General features: G+C 38.2%; 1 protein-coding gene across 1 annotated transcript; it reads left to right on the top strand.

The window, feature by feature from the left end:
* The first annotated feature begins 1,128 nt into the window (after positions 1–1,128).
* On the top strand, positions 1,129–24,991 carry LOC311067996 (NACHT, LRR and PYD domains-containing protein 3-like). The gene is made up of 11 exons (XM_084090138.1): positions 1,129–1,204; positions 2,838–2,938; positions 9,128–9,297; positions 9,393–9,518; positions 9,623–9,739; positions 9,844–9,960; positions 12,360–14,165; positions 15,291–15,464; positions 16,408–16,581; positions 22,831–22,877; positions 22,955–24,991. Exons 3-11 carry the CDS (start codon positions 9,149–9,151, stop codon positions 23,482–23,484), a joined length of 3,240 nt encoding a protein of 1,079 aa, XP_083946264.1. The 5' UTR covers positions 1,129–1,204; positions 2,838–2,938; positions 9,128–9,148; the 3' UTR covers positions 23,485–24,991.
* The last annotated feature ends 711 nt before the right edge of the window (positions 24,992–25,702 follow it).

Genomic DNA, 25,702 nt, shown 5'->3' on the forward strand with positions numbered 1-25,702 from the left:
GCCCGCTAGTGCTAGTGTGCCATTTGTGACAGGGCCCAGGTGTGGATTGCAACTTGCAAGTGACGTCACTTGCAGAGGAAGCGCAGGTAACTGAGCGTGCAAGTGCAAGGGTGCAGCCAGACCCTTCTCGAGAGATCAACAGCCCTAGTGCTGGTAACAGCTCCTGCTGAAGCAGTATGGTAAGAGAAGTTCGCGCTTATTTCTGTATTTCTCACACTTCTATATTTTTTTCCGTATCCACCTTATTCATGCGCCCCATGACGCTTTGCGCGAATTATGGGTGTAACTTCCGTGAAGCTGTAAACAATCAGTGAAAAGGCTCGCTCTATGAACGCAATACGTTAAGAAAGTGTCACAATGAGATGACATTAATCTACTCGCCCTTAACCATCGAACATTGAAAGGAAATTTAAAAGTGTAAAAGCATCAACAAGGGTATTTCAACAGACCAAATCACCCCAAAAGCGCGAGTCTTTCCACAGCAATAACGGACGGGTTAAATATCACTGTAGTAATATACATATCTGTATTATGTAGCATGTTGCCTTAATCAAAAATGTTCAGTAACTTCAGCATTACGTGATACTATTTCAAAGTTATTTCCGTCATTTTGACAGATTATAAATTGCATTTACCTGTGAAAACAAACCTGGAAAGAGACTAGATAAAGAACAACGAGAGATTCTTCGTGCATTCCAGTGAATTATTCATGGAATATATCGTAAATTAAATTTTAAAAAAAGAACAGACCACAAATGTGCAGAATATGTTATCCTTTTTCATACTTTTACAGCGGATTGCAAAGGGAAAAAAGAAAATAATCACGAGGAAAAGAAAGCAGCGACTGAAAAGAGCTCGTGCCATAGATATTATTATAACATGTCACGTTAAAATAAGTAGACTATAACGTTATTCTCATGATGTCTGAAAATAAATCATGAAGGAAAATTGACAGCTCATCCTGTCAAACTGAGCTTTATTTGTAGGGCAACCTTATGATTTGAAATGATTCGTTTCAGCCTTTTTGAATGGAAGTTCCCAAACCGGAAGTGCCAGCTATCCACTTCAGGGTTTTTATGTAAACAGGGTCACGTGAGCTCTGTCTGACGCGCAGGATCGAAAGCAATAGTTAAAACTTCATGGACGAGAAGACTCCATTTCGGAGACTCCGACTTTTTACTTTTTACAAAAGCCACACTTTACGGTCAGCTATTTGTTTCTGATTTCATGTCATAGTATATTGTCACATGATGTCGTTAGATACCTTTTCTCATTTGTTGACTAGTTATTTGTATGGCATTAATTATCAGCACAAAATGATCATGATCGTGGCAGGCGTGTGTAGCATACAATACAGGAAAAATATCAAAAGACAGATTATATTTATAATTTACATTTTTCGAACTCCTGACATAAGCTTCGTTTTGGCCTGGTTTTGTTCCTCAAGTAGACACCAGATATACTTTTTTATATTTTTTACTGGTGGGTGCAGGACACTATTAATTTCTGTAAGTAAGGATAGGATAGCAAAATTAAGTAAACTGTGACATATTATATCCAAAAATTCTTCATACAGTGACTACCAGTAAAATTTTCTAAATTTGGGACCAAAAATTATTCAGACACTTTGACCTGACCATGTTTTGCTTAAGTGTTTTTTCTTCAATTGCTAATGCAACCTTTTTACACCACACACTGAACAAAATGAAGCATTGCTTGGTAATTGGTCGTTCTAAATTGGTATTATCTAATTGTGTAGTTACATTTAACAGCTGACAGATATTCAACCTTATTCATCTGTGAGACAGTCTAACAGAAGGATGGACAAAACCAGTGAAATATCAACTGAGTTCTTGTGATCTTTTATTACAATTTTCTAAACTATAGTGAATAAACTGTGATAATGTGAAAAATGTTGAAGGTGTCTGAATACATTTTGGTTTGACTGTATGTCCACTGTCTTGCAGGTCGGGTGGGTCAAGTAATAAAAAATTACATTCCAATTAATGTGGTTGGGTCACAGACGGATGAGATAAATCATTAATGTGTTGATTTTAATAAAGACTCGGAACTCTCATTTCACGGTAAAAGGCAACGAACATGCGTCACTCTATTAACTTCATTTTCAACAACAGCATCTCTTCAGGGAAAACCAATTAAAGAAAACATATGTCTCGAGCACCTCCTAGTGTTCACAAAACACAAAGGAAAAAACTACATGAGATATTGCTTCATAACTTAACAGCCTTAACTAAAAATATACACAAGCTTGTGTTGCATTGACAGAAACAGTTAAAATTGAAGTTTGAATAGAGTAAAGCCTGTGTTTAGGCTATTAAGGAAATGCAGTTTTGTCAAAGAAGAACTTTTCTTTAAATATATGTTCATTTAAAAGCAGCCTACTTCAGTGTAATATGATACCAAATCATCACACTTAACACAGAGAATTAGAATAATTGTAATGTGATGATCGGGTGCGCTACAGCTGATCCACTCATCTCTAATCCACATTTCTAGCTTTTCCGGTTGCCCTTTTTGAATGCTGAACACAGACTTCTGTCCTCTCATGCAGGCGCAGAACATACATGCTAGTTAGCCGTCGACTGTAGTCTGTGTGGTGTCCAAGCGACACGAGGTGACGCCACAGTTGAAAAGTTTTTTTTCGAGATTTGTAGCTATACTGCCCTCATGAGAAACAATCAATGGTGAAACATCCATCTTGCAAATGATGAACCCAACAAATGTTTGTTGTTTTACAATGGAAATGTGGAAAAGCACAAGCTACTGCAGTCTAAACTCACATTAAACTATCATTTCTTTTCATCCTTCTCCCTTAGAATTTCACAAGCAAAGCAATAGGACTCATGTCTGCCTGACCATCACATACATTGTTTGCCTTAATCAGATGAACTTTTTGCATGGTGGTTGAAGTGAAAAGGTAATTATGTATAATTTATTATTATTTTGCAATTGTCTTTTGTGCATTTTTAAAGATAGATATTAGGGATGCACCGAAATGAAAATTCTGGGCCAAAACCGAAAATGACTTTTTTAAAAATTATTATTAATTTCTTATTTTAAATTAGGGTTGTTGTTTTTTTGTATAATTGCACGGCTGTACACACCATCACAGCACAGAAGGGCTATTGCAAAACCGAAAATGCCATTTTCAGCTGATAATTTTCGGCAGCTGAAATTTTAGTGCATCCGTAATAGATATCAGTGGCGGCTTGTGCTAAATTGTTTTGGGGGGGTAGGTGGTGGGTGCAAACAAACTGGATCGCACTGTTAGAAATGCAGGACTGAATGTAATTGTTAAATAACCATTTAACAAATGATATAATGCGTCATTACTGGGTACACACCATAAGATAATCGGGCTGATTTTGGGCCGATTTCCCCCCTTCCGACAATCCTAGCTGTGTCCCGATTATCTTGATGGTTCTACAGATTATCTTATCAGATTTCCCCTTGGTGTGAGGTGTGTTAAGAGTGTCCGAACCTGCTCGGAAGAACGTCGGAGCCGCCTCGATCGCGAATTGTAAATATTCAACATGTTGAATATTTACGATCAGAAATCCTGATGTGTGGGGGGAACCCCGCGCGCACGCTCTGGAGATTATCACGTGAAACGAAACAATATCCAATCAGAAAGCGAGATGATGGAAGACGGAAGCATAACAAACGCAGTCGTGGCGCAGCACAAAGTGAAATTGATTAACAGCAGAGATGGAGGATCAGCTTGTTGATTTGTGGCAACAGCACAAATGTTTATACAACGTGTTGTGTAAAACCTTTCCAAAAACTATCATCGCAATTTCTTCCTGCATATCGTCCGCCATGGTTATTCTGAGGTCTCGCGAGATTTTGCGAGATTTCCTGTGTTCACAGTCGAGACTCTGGATCAAAATCTGTTAAAGGAGAACTCCGGTCAATTTTAACATTGAGCTCATTTTTTTGTAAATTTGGAGTGCTGTCAATACAGAGAACAACGACAAAAATCGGTGTTGCCTACACCATGTTATCCTCTTTTTAAAATTTGCACCCTGTTGACTTCAATGGGGCAAGTTTTAAACCTGCTTTTAGCCTCTTAACATCCTTGATGTGTCATTACAAGTGCACAGCCAATGTGAGTGATTCCTTCAGAGTGAACACGGGTGAATCTGACTGCAGTAGATGTGAAAGATATGAATAAAAATGATGTTATTTCAGCTAGCGCACATACCTGTATTTACATCCTGTTTTCGGTCGAAGTCCATAGTAATCGATTGTCGAGTTCACGCGCATAGGTTTAGTTACCTATGATCACGCGCATGAACTCGACAATCGATTACTATGGACTTCGACCGAAAACAGGATGTAAATAATTTCAAAGTTTACTGATGATAATTTCAAATTGAACAGATGTGGTTCTGGAACAAAATACAGAAATAAACTTAAATGAGTGAGTGACTTACATAAATTTACTTTAACATTTGTAAGTGATATGATTATAAGGCAGTGATCTTTACAGGTATGAATAACAATAACTTTGAGCCCTTAATACAAGTATTAGGAAAACAAATAGAACAGCCATTCTGTGTAAGCCCGCAAGATGGCGCCCTTAGCGCATCTATGGTGACTGAACACATTTAAATCAGTGATAACATGTACTCATAAACACATTGTCATATTTTACTGTAAATTGCGTGTATTACTTGCAGTAGCTATTATGGATATTGAGGAAGGGATAACAGGATGGCAGTATTACTTAGCAAATGCAGATAACACAGATTCCTATGGCGCAATGGCGCTAGATACATCTGAATCGCAGCACGATCGGCATATTCTGACAAAAAATACACTTACTTTCTATTCACGCACACTGTATTACATCAGTAATATTCAGATGCTGCCAACAAACGTGCGATAAAGTGGAGTCATCTTGGAACAGCTCGCGTTCACTGCATCTGCTCGGTGCACCTGCTTTTCCTCCTTGGCACGTGATCGGTGCTATTGGTCAAATAACAGAGAAGCCTTTTGAACAAGGTTGCTGCTGGAAGAGGTGTTAGTGAGGCCAGTAGGGGGTGCTCACCCTGTGGTCTGTGTGGGTCCTAATGCCCCAGTAAAGTGATGGGGAAATTATACTGTCAAAAGAAAAAGCCGACCCCAGGGGGTTAAGGCTGAGATGACTCCATATTTAAGATTTTGTAGCTCAGATAAGGTCCAGTTCTGGTTTATTTCTTTGCTCTTGGCTGACATCTGGCATTGCTATGGCCTGCTTGTGGCCCAGATCTGGCAAACAGGAGTGAGGCATCTGGCATTGCTATGGCCTGCTTGTGGCCCAGATCTGGCAAACAGGAGTGAGGCACCCAAGGGCCGTCATTCTACGCTGCATGTGGGCCAGATCAATTTTCCACATGTGCCAGATGTGGGCCGGATCTGGGACGTCACAATGTTGCTATGTGGGTATAGGTTTCAATGACCCCTGTGACCATAGCTGCCATACCCGCGTCATCTAAATTATTGAATCCTAAGTTATACCACTTGACCACATATTTACTAGAAAGCACAGTAGTTCGGTTAACCAGCAGTCAGTGTGTTCGCTCACACTAGAGAGAAGTGCTCTTCATTCGTCTCATTCCTCAATAGAATAATAAAAATAATCAGCGGCATTGCACCTAATTTATTTTCACTGACTGCGAGATATGCCTATAATGATCTTTTGGTGTATTTTTGTTTTTGTTTTGTTTGTTAGTTATCGCGCTGCTCCCCCGAGGAATAGGCTTCTGTTGCCCACCGACGTCTACAATATGAAATATAGTCTATATTGTTGTAGACTCTATTTTTCACTTTTGATTCTATTTCTGTTTTAAAAGTTTGTTCTATTCTGTTTAAAATGTACTTTTACATATTTAATTTCTGCTTTTGTTAAATTTAACCAATTCTGTTGTAGCCTAATAGGCATATTTAACCCTAAATTAAATATGCCCTAAGGTGCCCTAAATATGCCCTAAATTTAACCCTAAGGTGTTTTTGGGGTCCTTGAGATGTTTTGACATGCCCTGACATTTGTGCTTTTTTCAGTTGCTTATGAACATATTAATGGCAAAGATGTCATTACACTCTATTCAGCACAAACATGGCTACCATAATATGTGAGCAACATGTATGTACATGTTTGTATTTTTGAGAGAATTATGTTTATGCATGGTTATTGAAAAAAATAAAAATTAAAGTTTCTGAAATAAGGCCACAAAACACATACTAAATATGTGTCCACAAGACTTTTGACTAATGGATGTTGTCGCCTAGGGTTTTTGCTTCAAAATGATCTGAAAATCATCCTGCCTAATCATTCACATAAAACAATACATTGATTTAAATTTTGTAAGACACTTTTTGTTTGAAATATATATATATATATATATATATATATATATATATATATATATATATACACACACAGTGGTGGAAGAATCAATGGCACCACTGGTAAATATGATCAAAAATGGCTGTAAAAAAATAAATCTGCATTGTTTATCCTTTTGATCTTTCATTCAAAAACCTTTCATTAAAGTAAAAGAATTGAAAGTGGGGAGGAAATCACATTATGAAATAAATGTTTTTCTCCAAAACACGTCGGCCACAATTATTGGCACCCCTTGAATTTTTTACGAGTAAAATATCTCTGAAGTATATTCCCATTAATATTTACCTTTATTTAGCACACCAGAGTGACTAGGAACATGAACATGAATAGCTATGACTTCTTGTTTCACAGGAGTTTAAATATGACGAATACACAAAGGCCAAATTCCCTTAATCATCCATCACAATGAGTAAAACCAAAGAATATAGTTCTGATGTGCATCAAAAGATTGTTGAGCATCACAAAATAGAAAGTGGCTGTAAGAAAATAGCTAAAGAATTGAAAATCCCCATTTTGACCATCAGGGCAATAATTAAGAAGTTCCAATCAATTAAAGATGTTATGAATCTGCCAGGAAGAGGACGTGTGTCTATATTGTCTTAATGCATGGTGAGGAGGAAAGTTTGAGTGGCCAAAGACTCTCCAAGGATCATAGATGGAGAATTGCAGAGATTACTTGAGTCTTGGGGGTCGGAAAGCCTAAAAAAAATGATCAAACAACCCCTACATCACCATATGTTGTTCGGGAGGGTTTCAAGAAAAATCCTCCTCGCTCCTCCAAAAATAAACTCCAGCATATTCAGTTGTCAGACATGACTGGAACTTCAAAAGGGACCGGATTCTATGGTCAGATGAAACAAAAAAAGGACTTTTTGGCAGAAAACCCACCAGATGTGTTTAGTGCAAACAGGGATAAAACGTACCCCATGCCTACGGTTAAATATACTGCTGGATCTTATATGTTGTGGGCCTTTTTTTTTGCTGGAGGTCCTGGACATCTTGTTCAGATACATGGTATTATGGATTCTAGCAAATACCAACAGATAAAAAATCAAAACCTGTCTGCCTCTGCTAGAAATCTTATAATGGGCTGTGGTTGGATCTTCCATCAGGACAACGGTCCAAAACAAACATCAAAATCAACACAAAAATGGGTAACTGAGCACAAAATGAAGCTTCTGCCATGACCGTCCCAGTCCCCTAAACTGAACACTATAGAAAATGAGTGGGGTGAACTGAACAGAAGAAGCACCAACATGAATTTGTGAATCTGAAGGATCTGGAGAGATTCTGTATGGAGGAATGGTCTCTGATCTCTTGTCAATTATTCTCCAAACTCATCAGGCATTATAGAAGAAAACTGGCAGTAGTCTTTTTTATAGTAAAAACTTAATAATCTATCCAAAACTAGTCAACAAAACGTTGTTTTCCATATTTCGTCTGTAACATATCGTTTTTATGAAATATAAGGGCATATAAATGTTAATTTGCAGTTTAATACATTGCTTATACAAAGACATTTTATTTCAACATATTTCAGTCGATTTATACTCATTAGTACATTAGTAAAGTACATTAATCTGATTAAATTTGATGTTTCATCGAGTTGATGGAGGTGTTGACAGGTTTGCATGGATTGCCTCAGATCATTTGCATTTGAATAGCGCACACTCTCCGTAGGCGTGTTCACATTAACAGATAATGAGCTGAAATGAGAACGACTGACATCTCTCTCTTTTCGTACAGATAACATAAACACAAACACAGAATATTTGTTGTCGTTTTGAATTAGATCATTTAATAGTAGACACCTAAATGATTATAAAGATAAATTGCTCATGCCTGGGTGAATAGTATTCGCTGAGTTTTAAGTTTAGAGACATGCTCCAGAAAAAAAAGTTCACAGAGACGGAGAGGCAGAATGCACACCCTGTTTATTTACTTTATTTTACAAAAGCACAATGTTTTGTTTCGATTGTAAGTGGACACATAAAAAAGTAGAAATTTTACAGGGTTTTTTTTCATATTTTTTAAGTCTGTATGACCATAAATGACAGAGTATTTTACGTCTATTTGGCTGCTATGTGAAAAAAATTGAGCAAAACGCGCCGGCGTGTTTGTCGACCCCATATTTACATATGTAATCAGTCTCATTCTTGCTGAAATAATGAAAAAAGTTTTTTTTACAAGACCTTGTTTTTATTTTTTATTTTTTATAAACAGATAGCCTACAAACAGAGATATATTATAGTTCACTGTTCGTTCAAATAATTGTCTATATGTATAGTTTGTTTAAACAACATTAACCACATTTTATTTATTTATTTAATAATAAAATTATTACTTTATAACATGCAGTTTCAACACCAAATCTTAGGTCATTTCATTATTGTACTGCAAATGTCAATAGCTCTTTTTTTATTTTTCATGTTTGTTGTAGGCTTATTTGCAATTTACCATAATTGTAGTATTTCATCCTTACTGTTATTTGACATTAGCCCCACTTACGTTTCAAAATGCGGCAATTGCTGCTGTTTTGCAAAATGTCCCTTTGCTCCACCTGCCGGTCATTTCGCGAATGACTTTGAAATGCGACTGGTTTACTTTTGCCGCAGTGACTTTGCAGAGGCAGCTAGCGTGGCGTTAATAGGCATTCTGGTTGACCACCTACTATATATATATATATTGTCATGTTTTTTGTATTTCGATATACAGGCTAGGTGTCAGTTGGTCATTATGGAGAAAAGGGAGAACGTTGCATCTGAAGTGATGCAGGAGACTCAGAGATCTTCATCTTTAGAACCCAGCTGTGTGTCTCTGAAGAGTAACGAATCATTGCATCATCCTCCTGACCTCAGTGATGAACCAGTTACCTCTGACCCCAGGTGAAAATCTATCCAGTATTAGAGATAACAGACTGACTCATACAAAATTAAATGGCAGGCAGAACTGACGGAATAAATATTTCTGTATGTCTAAGTATCTCCAGGAGGAGGAAGAAACTGAGAACATCATCTGCAGAACCCAGCTGTGTGTCTCTGAAGAGTAACGAATCATTGCATCATCCTCCTGACCTCAGTGATGAACCAGTTACCTCTGACCACAGGTGAGAATCTATCCAGTATTAGAGACAACAGACTGACTCATACAAAATTAAATGGTAGGCAGAACTGACGGAAGAAATATTTCTGTATGTCTAAGTATCTCCAGGAGGAGGAAGAAACTGAGAACATCATCTGCAGAACCCAGCTGTGTGTCTCTGAAGAGTAACGAATCATTGCATCATCCGCCTGACCTCAGTGATGAACCAGTTACCTCTGACCACAGGTGAGAATCTATCTAGTATTAGAGACAACAGACTGACTCATACAAAATGAAATGGCAGGCAGAACTGAAGGAAGAAATATTTCTGTATGTCTAAGTATCTCCAGGAGGAGGAAGAAACTGAGAACATCATCTGCAGAACCCAGCTGTGTGTCTCTGAAGAGTAACGAATCATTGCATCATCCTCCTGACCTCAGTGATGGACCAGTGACCTCTGACCCCATGTGAGTATGGACATATAGCTAGTGGGTGATTTAACTGATCTAGTGAAACTAATACACGACAGTTCATGTGAGACACACACACTACCACAACACACTGAATGCACACTGAGGCCCTGTTTACACCTGGTATTAAGATGCTGATCACAAGTGGCTGACGCTTAATACAGGTGTAAACAGGGGTCTAAAACCTTTTGAGCTTGTCTACTTTCGACCACTTCCAGAGGTAGGCGAAAACACATTTGACCGGATTGCATTCATGGTGTAGATGCTCATGTGGTCGAATCCTTTCAAACAGCAACTAAACACCACCTGCCTTCCGCCTATTGACTTAATACACAATCATTGTGGAACTTGTTGGGAAGCGCACTGGTCAGACTGGATTTAAACTAAGAAATATTGCCCCTTAATAAAAATGTTAATTTCTGTCACTGCTTTGAACTGACCACTGCATAGAATATGAAAAATATGAATATCTTTGTGAGTCCGCTGTCAACAACAGGCCTAAACCAACCATAGTACCAGTACAAAAATACAATCAGTAAAATATCATCTAATTATTATCAACAAAACTTTGAAAACATCGAGATATATCTTTGTCAATATTGCGCACCCCTAATGTACGGTATCAATTTTGATTTCTTCGGGTCTTAAAAAGCCTTAAATTTGACTTTAAAAAGTGTGCAGCAACCCTGTACAGAAGACACCCACTAAAATGTCATTCAGTGTAACAATATTCATGAATCAGAAAATCTTATTAGTAGGGGTGGGAATCTCTAGGCACCTCACGATTCGATTACGATTCAGAGGGTAACGATTATCGATGCATCGTTGTTGTTTTTTTGTGACTACTTGGTACTTTTAAAGCAAAGCATTTATGATGACCCATAAATAATTTACTTCCAATACTTCCTATATTCATTTTATTAATAAAACAAATGGAAGTGATTTGGCAAGTCAACTGTAAGGTTACATGTGCCAGCATATGTCCCAACATTGCAAAGAACCAACAGGAAAATAAATGTGTGCCTGTACTAGCAGCATACTTGTAGTAAATGAATACAAACAGCATATTCTGAATCTCTAGCATTTAATAATAGACTTCTAACGAACATCCTCCTGTTATTTCCAATGAGCAATATAATCCTTTAGACAAAAAAACCCCAAAACATTTTGATGTAGCAAAATTGCAAACAGTTTTCGTTCAAAAATATAGAATTATGTACCAGCAGCTCTCATACAAACATAATGCTTGTGGACTTACGCATTCTGAATAATTAGTAACATACAAAGCCGCTCTTATACACAACTAAATAATAAAGAGTTATGACTTGAAATGTTTGCTGTATACCACAATCAAATACAGCTTATACAAAAAAAGTGAATGAACATCTGGCATTGCACTGATACATACTGTGACTGTGGAGGGCAGTATAACGTACGTATAACAGATCGGTTTATAGCATATTGATGTGAAATCTAAACAATACAGAAAGCAGCTCTCATACAAAAAATACTAAATAGGTCACAATGAAATTGCCAATTTTCCATACGTTAGCGTTTAACGAAGAGGGTGCCATTCGAATTTGGCGCTCAGCCATCATGCGTCCCTGTTATGTGTGTGTCTATGTTATGTGCACGCCACAGACTGTCCGCGCACTGCACGTCCGCTTTAGAGTTCCGCCTTTTGCATTTCGTCAATATTACGTTATTAGAAATATAAGAATCGATTTTTTTCCCCCACCCCTACTTATTAGGCATATTTAAAAAAATATTTATTTGGTGACATATTAAAAATCTATAGTTAAGGATTACAGTGCAGCCCCAAATACTAATTAATTGTAAAGTTTAAATCTTTATACTTTGCTAATATCCTTCAAACCACTAGGTTTTACCAATTTGTCAGCAAGAAGTTTTTGTAAGGAAGTGAAAATCATTTAAAATATAATAAAATTTAGTATGATCACATATTCTTTTATATATTAAAAAAATTACAGGTCAGAATAAGTATAATGTTTCATTATTGCATAAAAATATTTGTTACGCTGAATGACCATGGTTTGTTACTCAGTGACCATGGTTTGTTACCTTGAATGACATTTTGACAAAAAGGGAGGTAATATTGCTTATAATTGCAATGTTTTTACTATTAGTCTGTATCATTAGTTGTTTTGTTTTTTCATTTGTATTTTGGTGTGTTTAATAATTCTGCATGGATCTGCACAGTAGCTATATGCAGTCCTTTGGCATCTCCCTGTGGTCTTGTTTGGTATGGCAGGTGTGGCCGCATTGATTTAGAGAGGAGGGGGGCCTTGGAGTAAGAAAGGTTGAGAACCATAGGTTAAATACTTTATTTTATCATATTTTTTCCATGTTTCTTTTTTCCTCATCATTGTGAACAGAGAGGATCAGACTGGAGACCAGGATTCTCCTCAACCAGCTGATGATTTCCTACAGAGAGTCAAAGATCAACACAAAACCAGCATGAAGAACAAGTATGAGAGATTATTTGAAGGAATTAAACTTCAAGAGAATCAAACCCTCCTGAACAAGATCTACACACAGCTCTACATCATAGAGGGAGAGAGTGAAGGAGTGAATAACGAACATGAGGTTTCTCAGATGGAGAAAAGAACACAACACTCACAAGACACTCCAATATCCTGCAATGACATCTTTAAAGCCTCACCTGAACCAAGATGTGAGGAGAAAGACCAAATCAAGACTGTTCTTACTAAAGGCATTGCTGGAATCGGAAAAACCGTCTCTGTGCAGAAGTTCATTCTGGACTGGGCAGAGGGAAAAGCCAATCAGGATGTAGATTTCATGTTTGTGCTTCCATTTCGAGAGATGAACTTGATCCGAGATCGTCAGTACAGTCTTCACAGACTTCTGCTGGACTTTCATCCTGAACTTCAAGATCTGGACTCAAAAATTTATGAGGAGTGTAAAGTTGTGTTCATCTTTGACGGTCTGGATGAAAGCAGAATGACACTGATGTTTTCAGAAGCTCAGAAAGTTTCTGATGTGACTGAGACTTCATCAGTGGGTGTGTTGATGTCAAAGCTCATGAAAGGAGAGCTGCTTCCCTCTGCTCTCATCTGGATCACCTCCAGACCAGCAGCAGCCAGTCAGATCCCCTCCAAATACATCAACCGTCTTACAGAGATTCAGGGATTCAATGAGCCTCAGAAGGAGGAATATTTCAGGAAGAGAATCAGTGATAAGTATCAAGCCAGCAGAATCATCTCACACATCAGAAGAGCAAGAAGTCTCAACATCATGTGCCACATACCCGTCTTCTGCTGGATCTCATCCACTGTGCTTCAGAAGCTCCTGGAAGAAGACCTGAGTGCAGAAATCCCTCAAACTCTGACTGAAATGTACATCCATTTCCTGCTGATTCAGATCAACATGAAGAATCAGAAGTACGAAGAGAGAGGTCCAGAGAAACTCCTGCAGTCCAACAGAGAAGTGATTGTGAAACTTGGTGAAGTGGCTTTCAAACAGCTGATGAAGGGCAATGTGATGTTCTATGAGGAGGACCTGAGAGAGAGCGGCATAGACGTCACTGATGCCTCAGTGTATTCTGGGTTTTGCACTGAGATCTTTAAGGAAGAATCTGTGATTCATCAGAGAAAAGTCTACAGCTTCATTCATCTGAGCGTTCAGGAGTTTCTCGCTGCTTTCTATGTCTTTCACTACCATCTTTGTACTACAATGGAAACACTACATTTTTTTGCAATGCATAATATGTTTGAAGCAGCAATAGATAAAGCCCTTGAAAGTAAGAATGGACAGCTGGATCTGTTCCTGCGGTTCCTGCTGGGCGTCTCACTGGAGTCCAATCAGAGACTCTTACAGGATCTACTGACACACACAGAGAAAAGCTCAGAAACCATCAGAGAAACCACACATTACATTAAAGAGAAAATCAAAGATGGACATGGACTCTACACTGGTCAATCCATCAATCTGTTCCTCTGTCTGCTGGAAGTGAAAGATCAGACTTTGTCCAGAGAGATTCAGGAGTTTGTGAAATCAGACAAACACTCAGAGAGACTCTCTGCTGCTCACTGCTCAACAATCTCCTACATGCTTCAGATGTCAGAGGAGGTGCTGGATGAACTGGATGCTCAGAAATACAACACAACAGATGAGGGTAGAAGAAGACTGATACCAGCTGTGATCAACTGCAGAAAAGCTCTGTGAGTGTTTTGTTCTTGTTTGCTTGTTTAAGAGATTTAATGTTTTTACATAACTTGGCAATCAGATGCAATTCTTTTTTTAAGGTATTGAGACATTTAATATTACAATTGTTCATTAGGTTAACCAGCGGTAACCCACCTTTTTTAAATACAATCTACCCATTTCACGCAGTAAATAAATAACTGTATCTTAACTCTTTCTCTGCTAGCGTTTTCTTGAAAAGTTCAGCAACAGCATTCACAAAACATTCATGGCCCCCAAAATATTTTGTTGTATGCAGTAGCCAAGGAGGCTAACACAGAGCTTAACAACCTAGTGTATTGCCTAGCTGAGCTCTGAGGACACATTTTTTTGTGACTCTCTCAAGCGAGAGACGGCTTAACAACGTCCTACGCTCTGGACAGCTTAACAAGGAGGCTTACAGAAAGCCAAAGACACAATACTGCTATCCATGCGGAGCTCTGTTATTCACAGGAGCGGGGCAGTTATGTCTAGACAAAAGTTTTTCATAAAGTCTGTCTTATGCCCCCAAACCAGATCTAATCTGTCATTGGTGCAGGCATAACTTTCCATAACTCCTAATTGTTATAATAATAACAATTACTACACTCTTCTTTCACTTAATTCATCAGGACTAGAAACATACATAATTAACAATAGTATTTATTTAAGCCAACAAGTGGAGCCAAAAAAGGAAACTTCCTGTTTCAACTCATCCCTGCTCTGCCTACAATGCCCATTCACAATCTCGCCTCACCATAATTGCGGCTGCAGGACCCGAACCGTGGAGTGCAGGCGTTCAACTCTCATCTCTCAGGAGAGAGTCAAGCCCAGTGGAACAATTACTGTGACCGCATTGCAAAAAAAGTGTGCATTTAACTCCCTTGAGAGTCGAGCGCACTAGTATCACTCAGAAAAGAATCATATGAGAACAGACATGAATACATCACTATGAATGCCTTATACTCCCGAGAGCTGAAATAATTCTGAAATGTTATATTCAGTGGCACCTCTGTTTCTTTTGCCGTTTAATAGTTTGAACAAATTTAATTACATTTTGCATTTTATTTAATAGACCGCTGTATATTACACTCACAAGAAACTTGTATTTGGCTTTCATTCAGATTGTCTAGCTGTAATCTCACTGGTCAGTGTTGTGAGAGTTTGTCATCAGCTCTTCAATCCTCACAATGTGTCCTGAGAGAACTTGATCTGAGTAACAATGACCTGCATGATTCAGGAGTGAAGCTGCTCTCTGATGGACTGAAGAGTCCAAACTGTCATCTGCAGATACTGAGGTGTGTAACAGTAACATTTTCCATGTCTATTTTTCAATAGTCTTGATACTCTGGATGCTAGATGCACCTCTGGTCCTACTTGTTGCTCAAACAACAGAGCATGGTGCTAGAAAAGTTAAAGTTAAGGTTTCCGTTCCCAGGGAATGCATGAACTGATCAATTGTGTAACTTCAATGAAATGCCAGTAACTTTCAACTAGTGTCTTAAAAAGCATAAATGTAAATGTGTAGCTTCGTTGTAAAAGTTGATAATATTTTGACGTAAATTTCATTAAAACAATAATTCTCAAAACAATAATAAAAGTTGTGTAATTTACTCATGTTGTTCTAGACCTGTATGACTTATTTTCTTCTGTGATACTCAAAATAATTAATTATGTCCAAGAGGCTTTTTAAAGGTGCGGTATATGATTTTCACCAACTAGATGTCACATGTTCCCTTTGTATTACGCTAAAATGGTGGTTTTCAACCCTCCAATTTTTGTATGTCACATTTTTTTATGTCTCCCTTTTTTAAGATGATTCCGATTATCAGCTTGTTAGGAAAGAGCTGCATGAACTAAACTGTGTCAGATAAGAGAGACATAAATGTGCAGAGCGGTGGGTCCCCAGGACCAGGATTGAAAACCACTGTGCTAAAGTATAAAAACATGCCCAAGATGTTTTAATTCACAAAAGTATAGGATATTAAAGTCTTTGTGACTTCACTCTCTTCTCATTACTTCACTATATACTCCACTATATCTTTACATAGCAAAATTGCTTGCAGATTGTGTGTGTGTGTGTATATATATATATATATATATATATATATATATATATATATATATAATGTACAAATCATATATAGCACATTTAAATATATAAAATATGTAAATGTACAGTGGCTGTTAAGCTACAAAAATGAAAAACATGAATAATTGTCAAACCTACTCTCTCTGTAGGTTGTCTGGCTGTATGGTGACCGAGGAAGGCTGTGGTTTTGTGTCTTCAGCTCTGAGTTCAAACCCCTCACACCTGAGAGAGCTGGATCTGAGCTACAATCACGCAGGAGATTCAGGGGTCAAGCTGCTCTCAGACAAACTGAAGGATCCTAACTGCTCACTGCAAATGCTCAAGTAGGTTTTTTTTTTACGATTATATCTATCTTTTTGTGATTTTGTTTAAAATTTTCTGAAAATCAGAAGAAAAAATGATTTTTTAAAATTAAAATCTGTTTTAGTGCTCCTGCTGTTTTTGTCGATAGCCAAGTTTACATGGTCACTTTTTTGTTTCAATCATTTTGAAATCATTTTGATTGATGAATCCGAACATGGTGTTTACATGGACGCTTAATAAAGTGATTGTGTTGATGTGCACATTGATATGTCATAAGATATCGGATGAAATCGGATTTAATCTTTTGACATGCCCACACTGCACGAATATACAGTTTCCCGCTGTTGTTGTTTAACAAACTTAATATTTATCTATTTCGGGTCCTAATTAGTGGACGACAAGCACATTAAACTTTGTACCATTATGCTTATATTAATCGAGCGGTAAAAACTCCCATTCCTGCACTCAAAACAAGCTGTCTGTAAGGAGTCTGAAGCAAGCACTTGTGGGAAGACGTTCTGCAGAGAACTTTCAGATTGACACGACAGTCATTTATTATATTCAACAACAAATATGCTCATTCTGTGCTTCATACGTCATTTCTATGTCATTGCACATGGGCAAAAATTTCCAGTTTTGGTTTTCAATCCGATCAAGTGTTTACATATCCTATTGAATGGATAAGAAAAGGTTTATCCCACCCTTTTCAATCTGATTGAAATTTCAATTGGTTTGTGTATTTTTGCATGAAAACATGGAGCATTTTCATTCGGATTGGACTTTTAAACCAACTATAATCGGAATACAATGCTCCATGTAAACACACCTAGGGACCCATCTTACACCCGGCGCAATGCAGCGCCAAGCGCAATGCAAGTGTTTTTGGCTAGTTTCCACGTTGTTTAAATAACAAAAGCATTTGCGCCCATTTGTGCACCCATGGGCGTGCTGGTCTGAAAACGAGGTGTGTTCTGGCGCATTGTTGGTGCGTTGCTATTTTGAGGCAACAGAAATAGACTGTGCCATTGACCAACTGAAACCTGGTCTAAAGTCAATGGCGCAATCTTTTTTTATTTTTATTTAAAGAGCGCGTTAGTAATGTGCACCTATTTAACAGTGGCGTGTGAATGTTGATGCTTTAATAACAAATAATTTACAGAGAGTGTTTATGCTGGGATGTGTAGGTTGTGGCTAGGTGACACTTGAAACTTTTTCATGAACGTACAGAAAAAATCTATTTATACTTTTATGCATGCTTTTGCGGGCGGGAGCGGGACAATAAATTGATGTTGCGGGCAGGAGCGGGACTGAAAAATCCATCCCATGCAGGTCTCAACTCCAAGAAATTTTACTTTCTCCCCTCTGAGGCAGACGGGAATCTGCGTCATGAACTACCTCGACGAATGGCTGGTGTTGGCTCGATCGGAACACAAGCTCTGTGCTCACAGATTGCTGCTCAGAATCAATTCGATCAAGAGATTCCTGTCTCCCAGAAGGCGAGTCGCTTTCCTGGGGGCAATTATTGACTTGGCCCGGATGCGGGCCTGGCTCATGCTGGAAGGCTCTCTGAGTATTCAGTGGCTGGCGGTTTCTTTCAAAGTGGGGGCTGTCCTTCCCCTCAAAGCTTTCCAGAGTTTGCTCGGCCTGATGGCAACCACCTCTTCTATAGTACCCTGCAGTATTGGCTGAAAGCCCAAGTCCCGCCCCGCGCTTGGCGTCAGGGTCGTTTGCACCTCAGAGTGGAACTCCGCAGTGTCACAACCTGTCACAGACCCATTGGAAGGTCTCCCACCTATATTGGATAGGCGTCCGATTGGGACAGACCTCCTGATGGAAGGTTGTCTCAACAGATGAAACGTAGCAGAGGCCCAGAGTGCTGCCTACAAGACACTTCTATACCTTTAAATGTTCTGTCTTTTCCGACTGGTGTGCAGTCCGGAATGAAGACCCATCTGTTTGCGATGTATCAGTCATTCTGTCCTTCTTACAGGAGCTGCAGGTTAAGTCGCCTACCCCTTCCATGCTTAAGGAATAAGTGGCAGCCACCGCAGCGATTTACGCCCTTGTGGCTGGCCAGTCTGTAGGAAGGAAAGACTTGGTCGTCAAGTTCTTGAGGAGAGCCAGGAGACTTAACCTGCTTCGCCCTCATACTGTTCCGATCTGGGACCCGTCCACGGTCCTTACGGCCCTTCGAGGCCTTCCGTTCGAGCCGTTCCAAACGGCTGGATTGTGGCCCCTGTCGCTGAAGACCGGCCTGCTGTAGGCTTTAGTGTCGGTTAAGCGGTCTTAAGGTTTGCCAGTTACGAATCAGAGATTGTCCCACTGGATAGCAAAAGTGTCATTACACTCTATTCAGCACAAACAGGGCTACCATAATATGTGAGCAACATTTATGTACATGTTTGTATATTTGAGAGAGTAATGTTTATGCATGGTTATTGAAAAAACTAAAATTTTTAGTTTCTGAAATAAGGCCACAAAATGCATACTAAATGTGTCCACAAGATTTTTGACCAATGGGTGATGTAGCCTAGAGTTTTTGCTTCAAAATGATCTGAAGATGATCCTGCCTACTCATTCACATAAAACAATACATTGATTTAAATTTTGTAAGACACATTTTGTTTAGAAAGGCAATATGCTTGGGGGTGTGAATTATCATGAATAATGCTGTGATTCACACCTGAGAAGACAATATAATTAACAATATAACAATATAATATAAATTGTTATGTTAACAATATAATCCAAATATAAATGAAAGTCAAAAGCACATTTTGAGTAAACAGTCATACCTGGAAACAAATCCTGTTCAATTAGGCTATATGGGCCATTTTACAGAACTGGTTCAAGGTTAGAGTTGGAAACATCTTGAACATTTTTTTGTCTTTTTCCACAAATTCTGTATGCATTCAAATTGTATAATATCCAAGGTAAACATTTTAGTCCAGTGGCGTAGTGAAAATACCGTTACCGAGGTGATCAAAGCACCAAATTTTGTGTTTCCTTAGGGTCTATAGTGTAATTTTGGCCTAGGAACCCTCGGAAAAAAACTTTGTAACATGTCATATTAGAAGTATATCATTATCAATGAAATATGCTTAAAAAAGTTCCTGCACAAGATAAAGTGTTCAAATGAATCCCAAAGTTAACATTTTATATGTTTATTTATGTGTATGGACTTTTACATAACTAAAGCTTCAATACATGTCAAAGTATTAGCAATATGATCTTTATTGGCCCTGTAATTGATAATTATGAGTCGTTACAGTTGCATTTGCAAAGAGGTGAGCAGTCTAGAGTTGCTTTGCCACATTTGCAGGTGGAACAATCCCCCTTACAGCAACATTTGATAAGTTCTCTGCAGGCTGTGGGGACTTCTGGAAGTGTCATCCAAACTGGTCCCAATACATGAAAGTTGGACTCGTCTTCAGCATGTAATTTCTCCAAGTGATAAAGGTATCTTCATCTTTGGGGCCAGCAATCAGCTTAAAAGCTTCCCGCTGTAGACTGTGAAGTGACAGTAGAAATTGTGAACTTTGCCAGAGCGAAAAGAGGCTGGTGAAATGTAGTGACTGGGATTTGTCCAGGATTAAGAAATTCAATATCTTGTCTAAGAACATTCATGCCATGTTTAATCATGGCTGGAGTGGCAGATTTCTCTTAAAACAGAGGAAGGAGTGCACATTTTGCTGGGGGGTCTTCCACCAATGGTTGCATAGAAGCATGATACGTAAAACATGCTGATTCCAGTACCATGAAAGGAGCCTACAGAAGTGATTGAACTTGGATCATAGTCAAGGTTATCAAGGGCACCAACTGTGAAGAGCCCTTTCCGGAGACAAGCTGGAACCACAACACCATCAACTTCAAAGTGTTCACATGTGGCTTTAGCAAGCCAGTCTTCAGTTTGAATAACTCTGTCATATGAAATGCTAATACCTATTTGGTTTAATTGCTGGACCAGTTGCTTGCTTCTGTTTTGTACATGTACATTAAGGCCTATGTAAATAGGGAGCGGTGGTTCACGTTCAAGTCTGTGTCTGGTCATCCTAGCAGTGGGTGTTGCCCTTTTCTTTGTGTTATAAAGAATGCCTTGTCCTATTGTGAGGCAAGCCTGAGACTCACATTTCTCTTGATCTTTCAAGATGGAGCCATTCATTATCATCGAGATAAGAGACTTTAGGCTTGAAGGAAGTGAGGTTTCTTGACATCTTTCTGGGAAGGAGCCAGTGAATTTGAAGCCTGTATGGTTGAATATGTAATTTCTAATTATCTTCGCAGCTTTTGCCAGGATGAGAGCGTCTTCATCAAAATCTCTCTTCCCCAGAGCTTCCCTAAGCATATTTCTCATGACCTCCTCGAAAAAAAGAACTGCATTCCTTCCATCAAATTGTTCTTGTGCATCTGGAAAGAGTTGAAGCAAATGATTTTTCAATCTGGTTTTGTTGACTGGCTTCCTGACACCCAGTTCCTGAAGTCAATTTACATACAAAGAGTGGTGCTCAGATAGCAGAATCAACACATTTTTCAACGTAGTCCTGAAGTTCAATGAAAGCGGGAGACTCATTAATTTTTTCATCAATGTTTTCTGGACATTGGTCGCTCTTACTAGCGAGTCCACGGTAGCGATTTCTCAGCTTTACAAGGCATGGTAAATGGCATTTTGCCTCAACACTAGATAGCATTGCATAAAGCACCATCACCTCAAAAGAATAGGGCTGGGTACCGAGTTCGATACTTTTTAGGTACCGACCGAATTGCCTCGATACTATCGAAAAATGACTTGTTTTTCGGTACCAGATTTCGATACCTAAGGGGTTAACTCGTCAACGTCAGTGCTCAAACAAATACATATGATATGCACAACGACACGCCTAAAGTCGCTCGCGCACATACACGTGAACTCTACACACACGAGACGCGCGGAACTCTCCATCGCGCACACAAACTGTCCACGCACATTCTCATATGAGACGCGAGCACACACACACAAACTCGCGCACATACTCAATGAGACGCGAGCACACACACTCACAATACCCTAAAGATGTGGAAAAGTCGATCAAAAGTGTGGCTACATTTCTCCAGGCTCGATGCCAACAGCGCGCGATGCAGTATTTGCGGTAAAATAATTGCTGCAAAGACCGGTACCGCGACAGATATGATGAAGCCCTTGACAGTGCACGGATTAAACATAAGAGCAGAAAGTTGCTCCGTCTTTGACTGGTAAATGAAGAGATACCTTGTTGATCACTCTGACAGTGTTTATATTGCAATAATGACCTACTGAATGTACACTACCGTTCAAAAATGTGTTGGTCAGATTTTTTTTTCAGTAAGGGAAAGGATGCATTAAAGTGATCAAAAATGACCTTAAAACATGTGTAATGTTACAAAAGATTTCTGTTTCAAATAAATGCTGTTCTTTTGAATTTTTTATTCATCAAAGAATCATGAAAAAATGTATCATATAGCCTAGTTTCCAAAAACTGTTTTCATGTTTCTGAAGGATCATGTGACACTGAAGTAATGATTTTGAAAATTCAGCTTTGACAACACAGGAATAAATTACATTTTGAAATATATTCAAATTAGATTTTAAATTGTAATACTATTCCACAGTATTACAAGTTTTGCTGTATTTTTGATCAAACAAATTCAGCTTTGGTGAGCATGAGCTCTTTATAAAAAAATATTTTGTTCCTTATGTATAGGCTATGTATAAGGAATATTTTGTTCCTTTGTGCTTTTTTTGTTCCTTTGTGCACTGACTAAGGAGCATGAGTCAAACTGAAAAAATAAAAGCAAAGTTTTCTGAGGTAATGTGTTTGTAATCTTGTTAAAATGGATTTCATAAAATTGGTATCGAAAAAAGTATCGTTCAGGAACCGGTATCGAAATCAAGGTATCGGTATCGGTATTGGTATTGGTATCGAAATTTTTTGAACGATACCCAGCCCTACAAAAGAATTATATTTGAAACAAGACTTCTGAGTAATATTGAAGATATTACTATTAATTATTATATTATTATTATACGGTATTATTTTACACTAGTTCCAGGAAGGTGAAATATCACAATTTGCAGTATGCTTTTAACACATTTGTTGTGGTCTATCAAGCTCAAATACAGAATTCAATAATTTTTCCTCAAAACGTGGTACTGCTGTTTTTATTTTACACAACAGTGAAACTGTTTCATTCGACATTAGTTATCAGTCCATTGAACATTATTTGTTTGTGTGTACATTTCTGTCTCTGTTCAGTTTGGACCATGGAGGACATTTCAGGATTGTTCCAGGACTGCAAAAATGTAAGTCCTTTAACACATTCAAACACATCTATGCATTTGTAATGGTTACAAAGATGTTCCTCTCGTCTTGTGTTCAGATGCCTGTGATCTCACACTGGATCCAAACACAGCACATGCTCGTCTCACGATCTTTGAAGGAAACAAAAAAACAACATGTGTAAAAGAGGAGCATCCATATCCTGATCATCCAGAGAGATTTGATCACCATGAGCAGGTCTTGTGTGAAGAGAGTCTGACTGGACGCTGTTATTGGGAGGCTGAATGGAGTGGCTGGAGTCATGTAGCAGTGTCATATAAAGGAATCAACAAGAAAGAAGGGAGTGACAGTCGGTTTGGACTCAATGAAAAGTCCTGGAATCTTTACTGTTGTGACACGATTTATTGTGCCTGGCACAATAATAATAACACAAACATTCCTCCCTCTTCACCCCTGTCTAATAGAGTAGGAGTGTATGTGGACGTGTTGGCCGGCACTCTCTCTTTCTACAGCGTCTCTGACGCACACACACTAACACATTTACACACATTCAACACCACATTCACTGAACCCCTCTATGCTGGATTTGGGCTTTATAATAATTCCTCAGTGTCTCTGTGTCAAATTTAACATCATCTTTGTAAGAAGCAACAGAAAAATTACAAACAGTTGAATATTCCAGAAGAAAAATTAATTTCTAGGAGATTGCTTTTTACTAAATGATGTTTTATTAACAAAGTTCGGGAGGAGCACGTTCAGATAATTAACACAAGTGGAGAGCACTCAGCAATCAATGGTAAGAGGTGTATATACACTCAGCAGTCTCACCTCATTCCATTGACAGTTTTGCAGCATCCCTCCACCACCCCTTCTCCACGCTTCTAGTCCTAAGCACTTACATAAGGGGGGGAGTACTCTGGGTTTGGGCCGAACTCCGAGCTCAGAGACCTCCCCCCGGACAGCACGCCAAATACGCATTAAACTTTACCCCCTCAAATTATATGTAAGTGTGAACTCGTGAATAGGCTCAGGCGACTAAGTGGAGATTCATTTTAGTATCAACAAAAGTGTCTCAGATGTTTCTCCTAAAATTCCTTAGGAGAAATTTAAATACACACAAATGAGACATGAGAAAGTTCTGAGAGAAAAGAGTCGAAACTGAGAATGTGGTGTGAGAGAACCATAGGATATCTCTCGTCTTGTTATCATTCAATTTCACTAAAGTATTAAAGTCTGCTTTATACCTTTGTAATATACTGATAACCACCATAATAATACAGGTGGTAAAAAGAAAAGCACATGATGATTTAAAGTACACCATTAGTTTTCCACAAACTAAGGCACATGTTAATATAAAGAAGGTGCACAGTGCCATACACACAAATACAAAACACCATCATGGTGATACACACATGACTCCAAATAATGCCATAAACATTCATTAAACAATATATGATGTAATATAAACCCAAATTGTATATAACTGATAACAAAAACTAAGAAGAAACATAATTATTTAAATGAAATTTCCCCTTTTCCGGAAGTCAGTTGTGATTGGACCCCTGTCCAATGACCCGTAATTCACGTGACTTCAGACATGATATTTGTTTTATTTATTTATATTAATGTGTAATGTGAATTAATGCAATTAATGCATTAGTAATATAGAATAGATTCTTACCAGATACTTTATTAACAGAAAGTCGTACAAGTGATTCCATTGTGTTGTTAAGAGATATTTACTGACTGTAATGACGCATTTCCATTGTTATTAGCATTGCAAATCTACCAAAATTTTGCACAATGATGAATAACTCGGCCTATTTCTCTTGTTGAATAATTAACATAATTAACAAGTTTTGTTGTAAATTGAAAATATTCACTACCCGCACAAACGTGCACTTATTTTCAATCTTTTTTATTCGTAATGTCTTTTATTTTCACAGATATGTTATCAAAGCCCTTCAAATTAGAAAAAAACATGGTGATTGTTAATGCTGAATTTGTATTTTCGTGCATTAACAGCCACTACCGCTACCGGTATCTATCTGCTTGAATCAGGCAGCGTTGTAAATTCTCGTAAATTCTCGAAATATGTTGTACTTTAAAATTATAATTAAATATATTTGCAAACTTTCATGTTGGTTCTGTTCTGTTTACACCAAGGGGGGTTATTGCTGCTCTCCCTGCTCTTATCCATGCTCTTATCCATGCTAGGCTGCATGGATGCGCAGGGAGTTCTCGCCAAGAACGGAACCATACCGCCAATCCAAACTGTATGCTAATTGTCAATCGTATTTGACGGTAGTGGTCCTGACAGGACTAAAGTAGCTAACTAATGTTAACCAATGAAACCATATTGTAAAGTGTTACCTATAATTCAAGATAAATGCAGTATGCAATTGTATGCATTAATGTTCTGATGTAGGTCTTAATTTATAGAATTCATTAGTATTATTGCACTAATTTTACAGGTTTTTTTTCTTTCTGTTTTGTCACAATTGATCAAGAAACAGGCAGCCTAGGATTGTCAGGTCAGAAAGAGGATGACACACAAACAAAATAAACTTCACAGGTGAAAAGTGGCTTTTAAAAACACCTGCTATTGCATTTTTTAATACATTGTATAAATTCTACAACAGGTGTTTGTAGTACCATACTTTATATAGACCAATCATAAAATTACCATTAGGAAAATATAGGAAAAATAATTTAGGATAAAAATGATTGGTTATTGTTCAGCAGTGTAGTTATTGTATACAGTGTACTGTATACAATTTCTCGTATGTCACAATTCAGATTGTGACGGCGTCAGATTCCCTGCATCTGTATATTTCGAACACTTCTT

The sequence above is a fragment of the Abramis brama genome (assembly GCF_963993115.1).
Source record: "Abramis brama genome assembly, chromosome: 18".
NCBI classification, from domain to species: Eukaryota; Metazoa; Chordata; class Actinopteri; order Cypriniformes; family Leuciscidae; genus Abramis; species Abramis brama.

What these genes read in the sequence shown, in the direction of transcription:
- LOC311067996 (XM_084090138.1), top strand. Translation starts at nt 9,149, where the DNA reads ATGGAGAAAAGGGAGAACGTTGCATCTGAAGTGATGCAGGAGACTCAG. An exon ending in CCAGTTACCTCTGACCACAG is followed by an intron (nt 9,740 to 9,843) that starts GTGAGAATCTAT and finishes AAGTATCTCCAG; the next exon opens with GAGGAGGAAGAAACTGAGAA. An exon ending in ATCAACTGCAGAAAAGCTCT is followed by an intron (nt 14,166 to 15,290) that starts GTGAGTGTTTTG and finishes GCTTTCATTCAG; the next exon opens with ATTGTCTAGCTGTAATCTCA.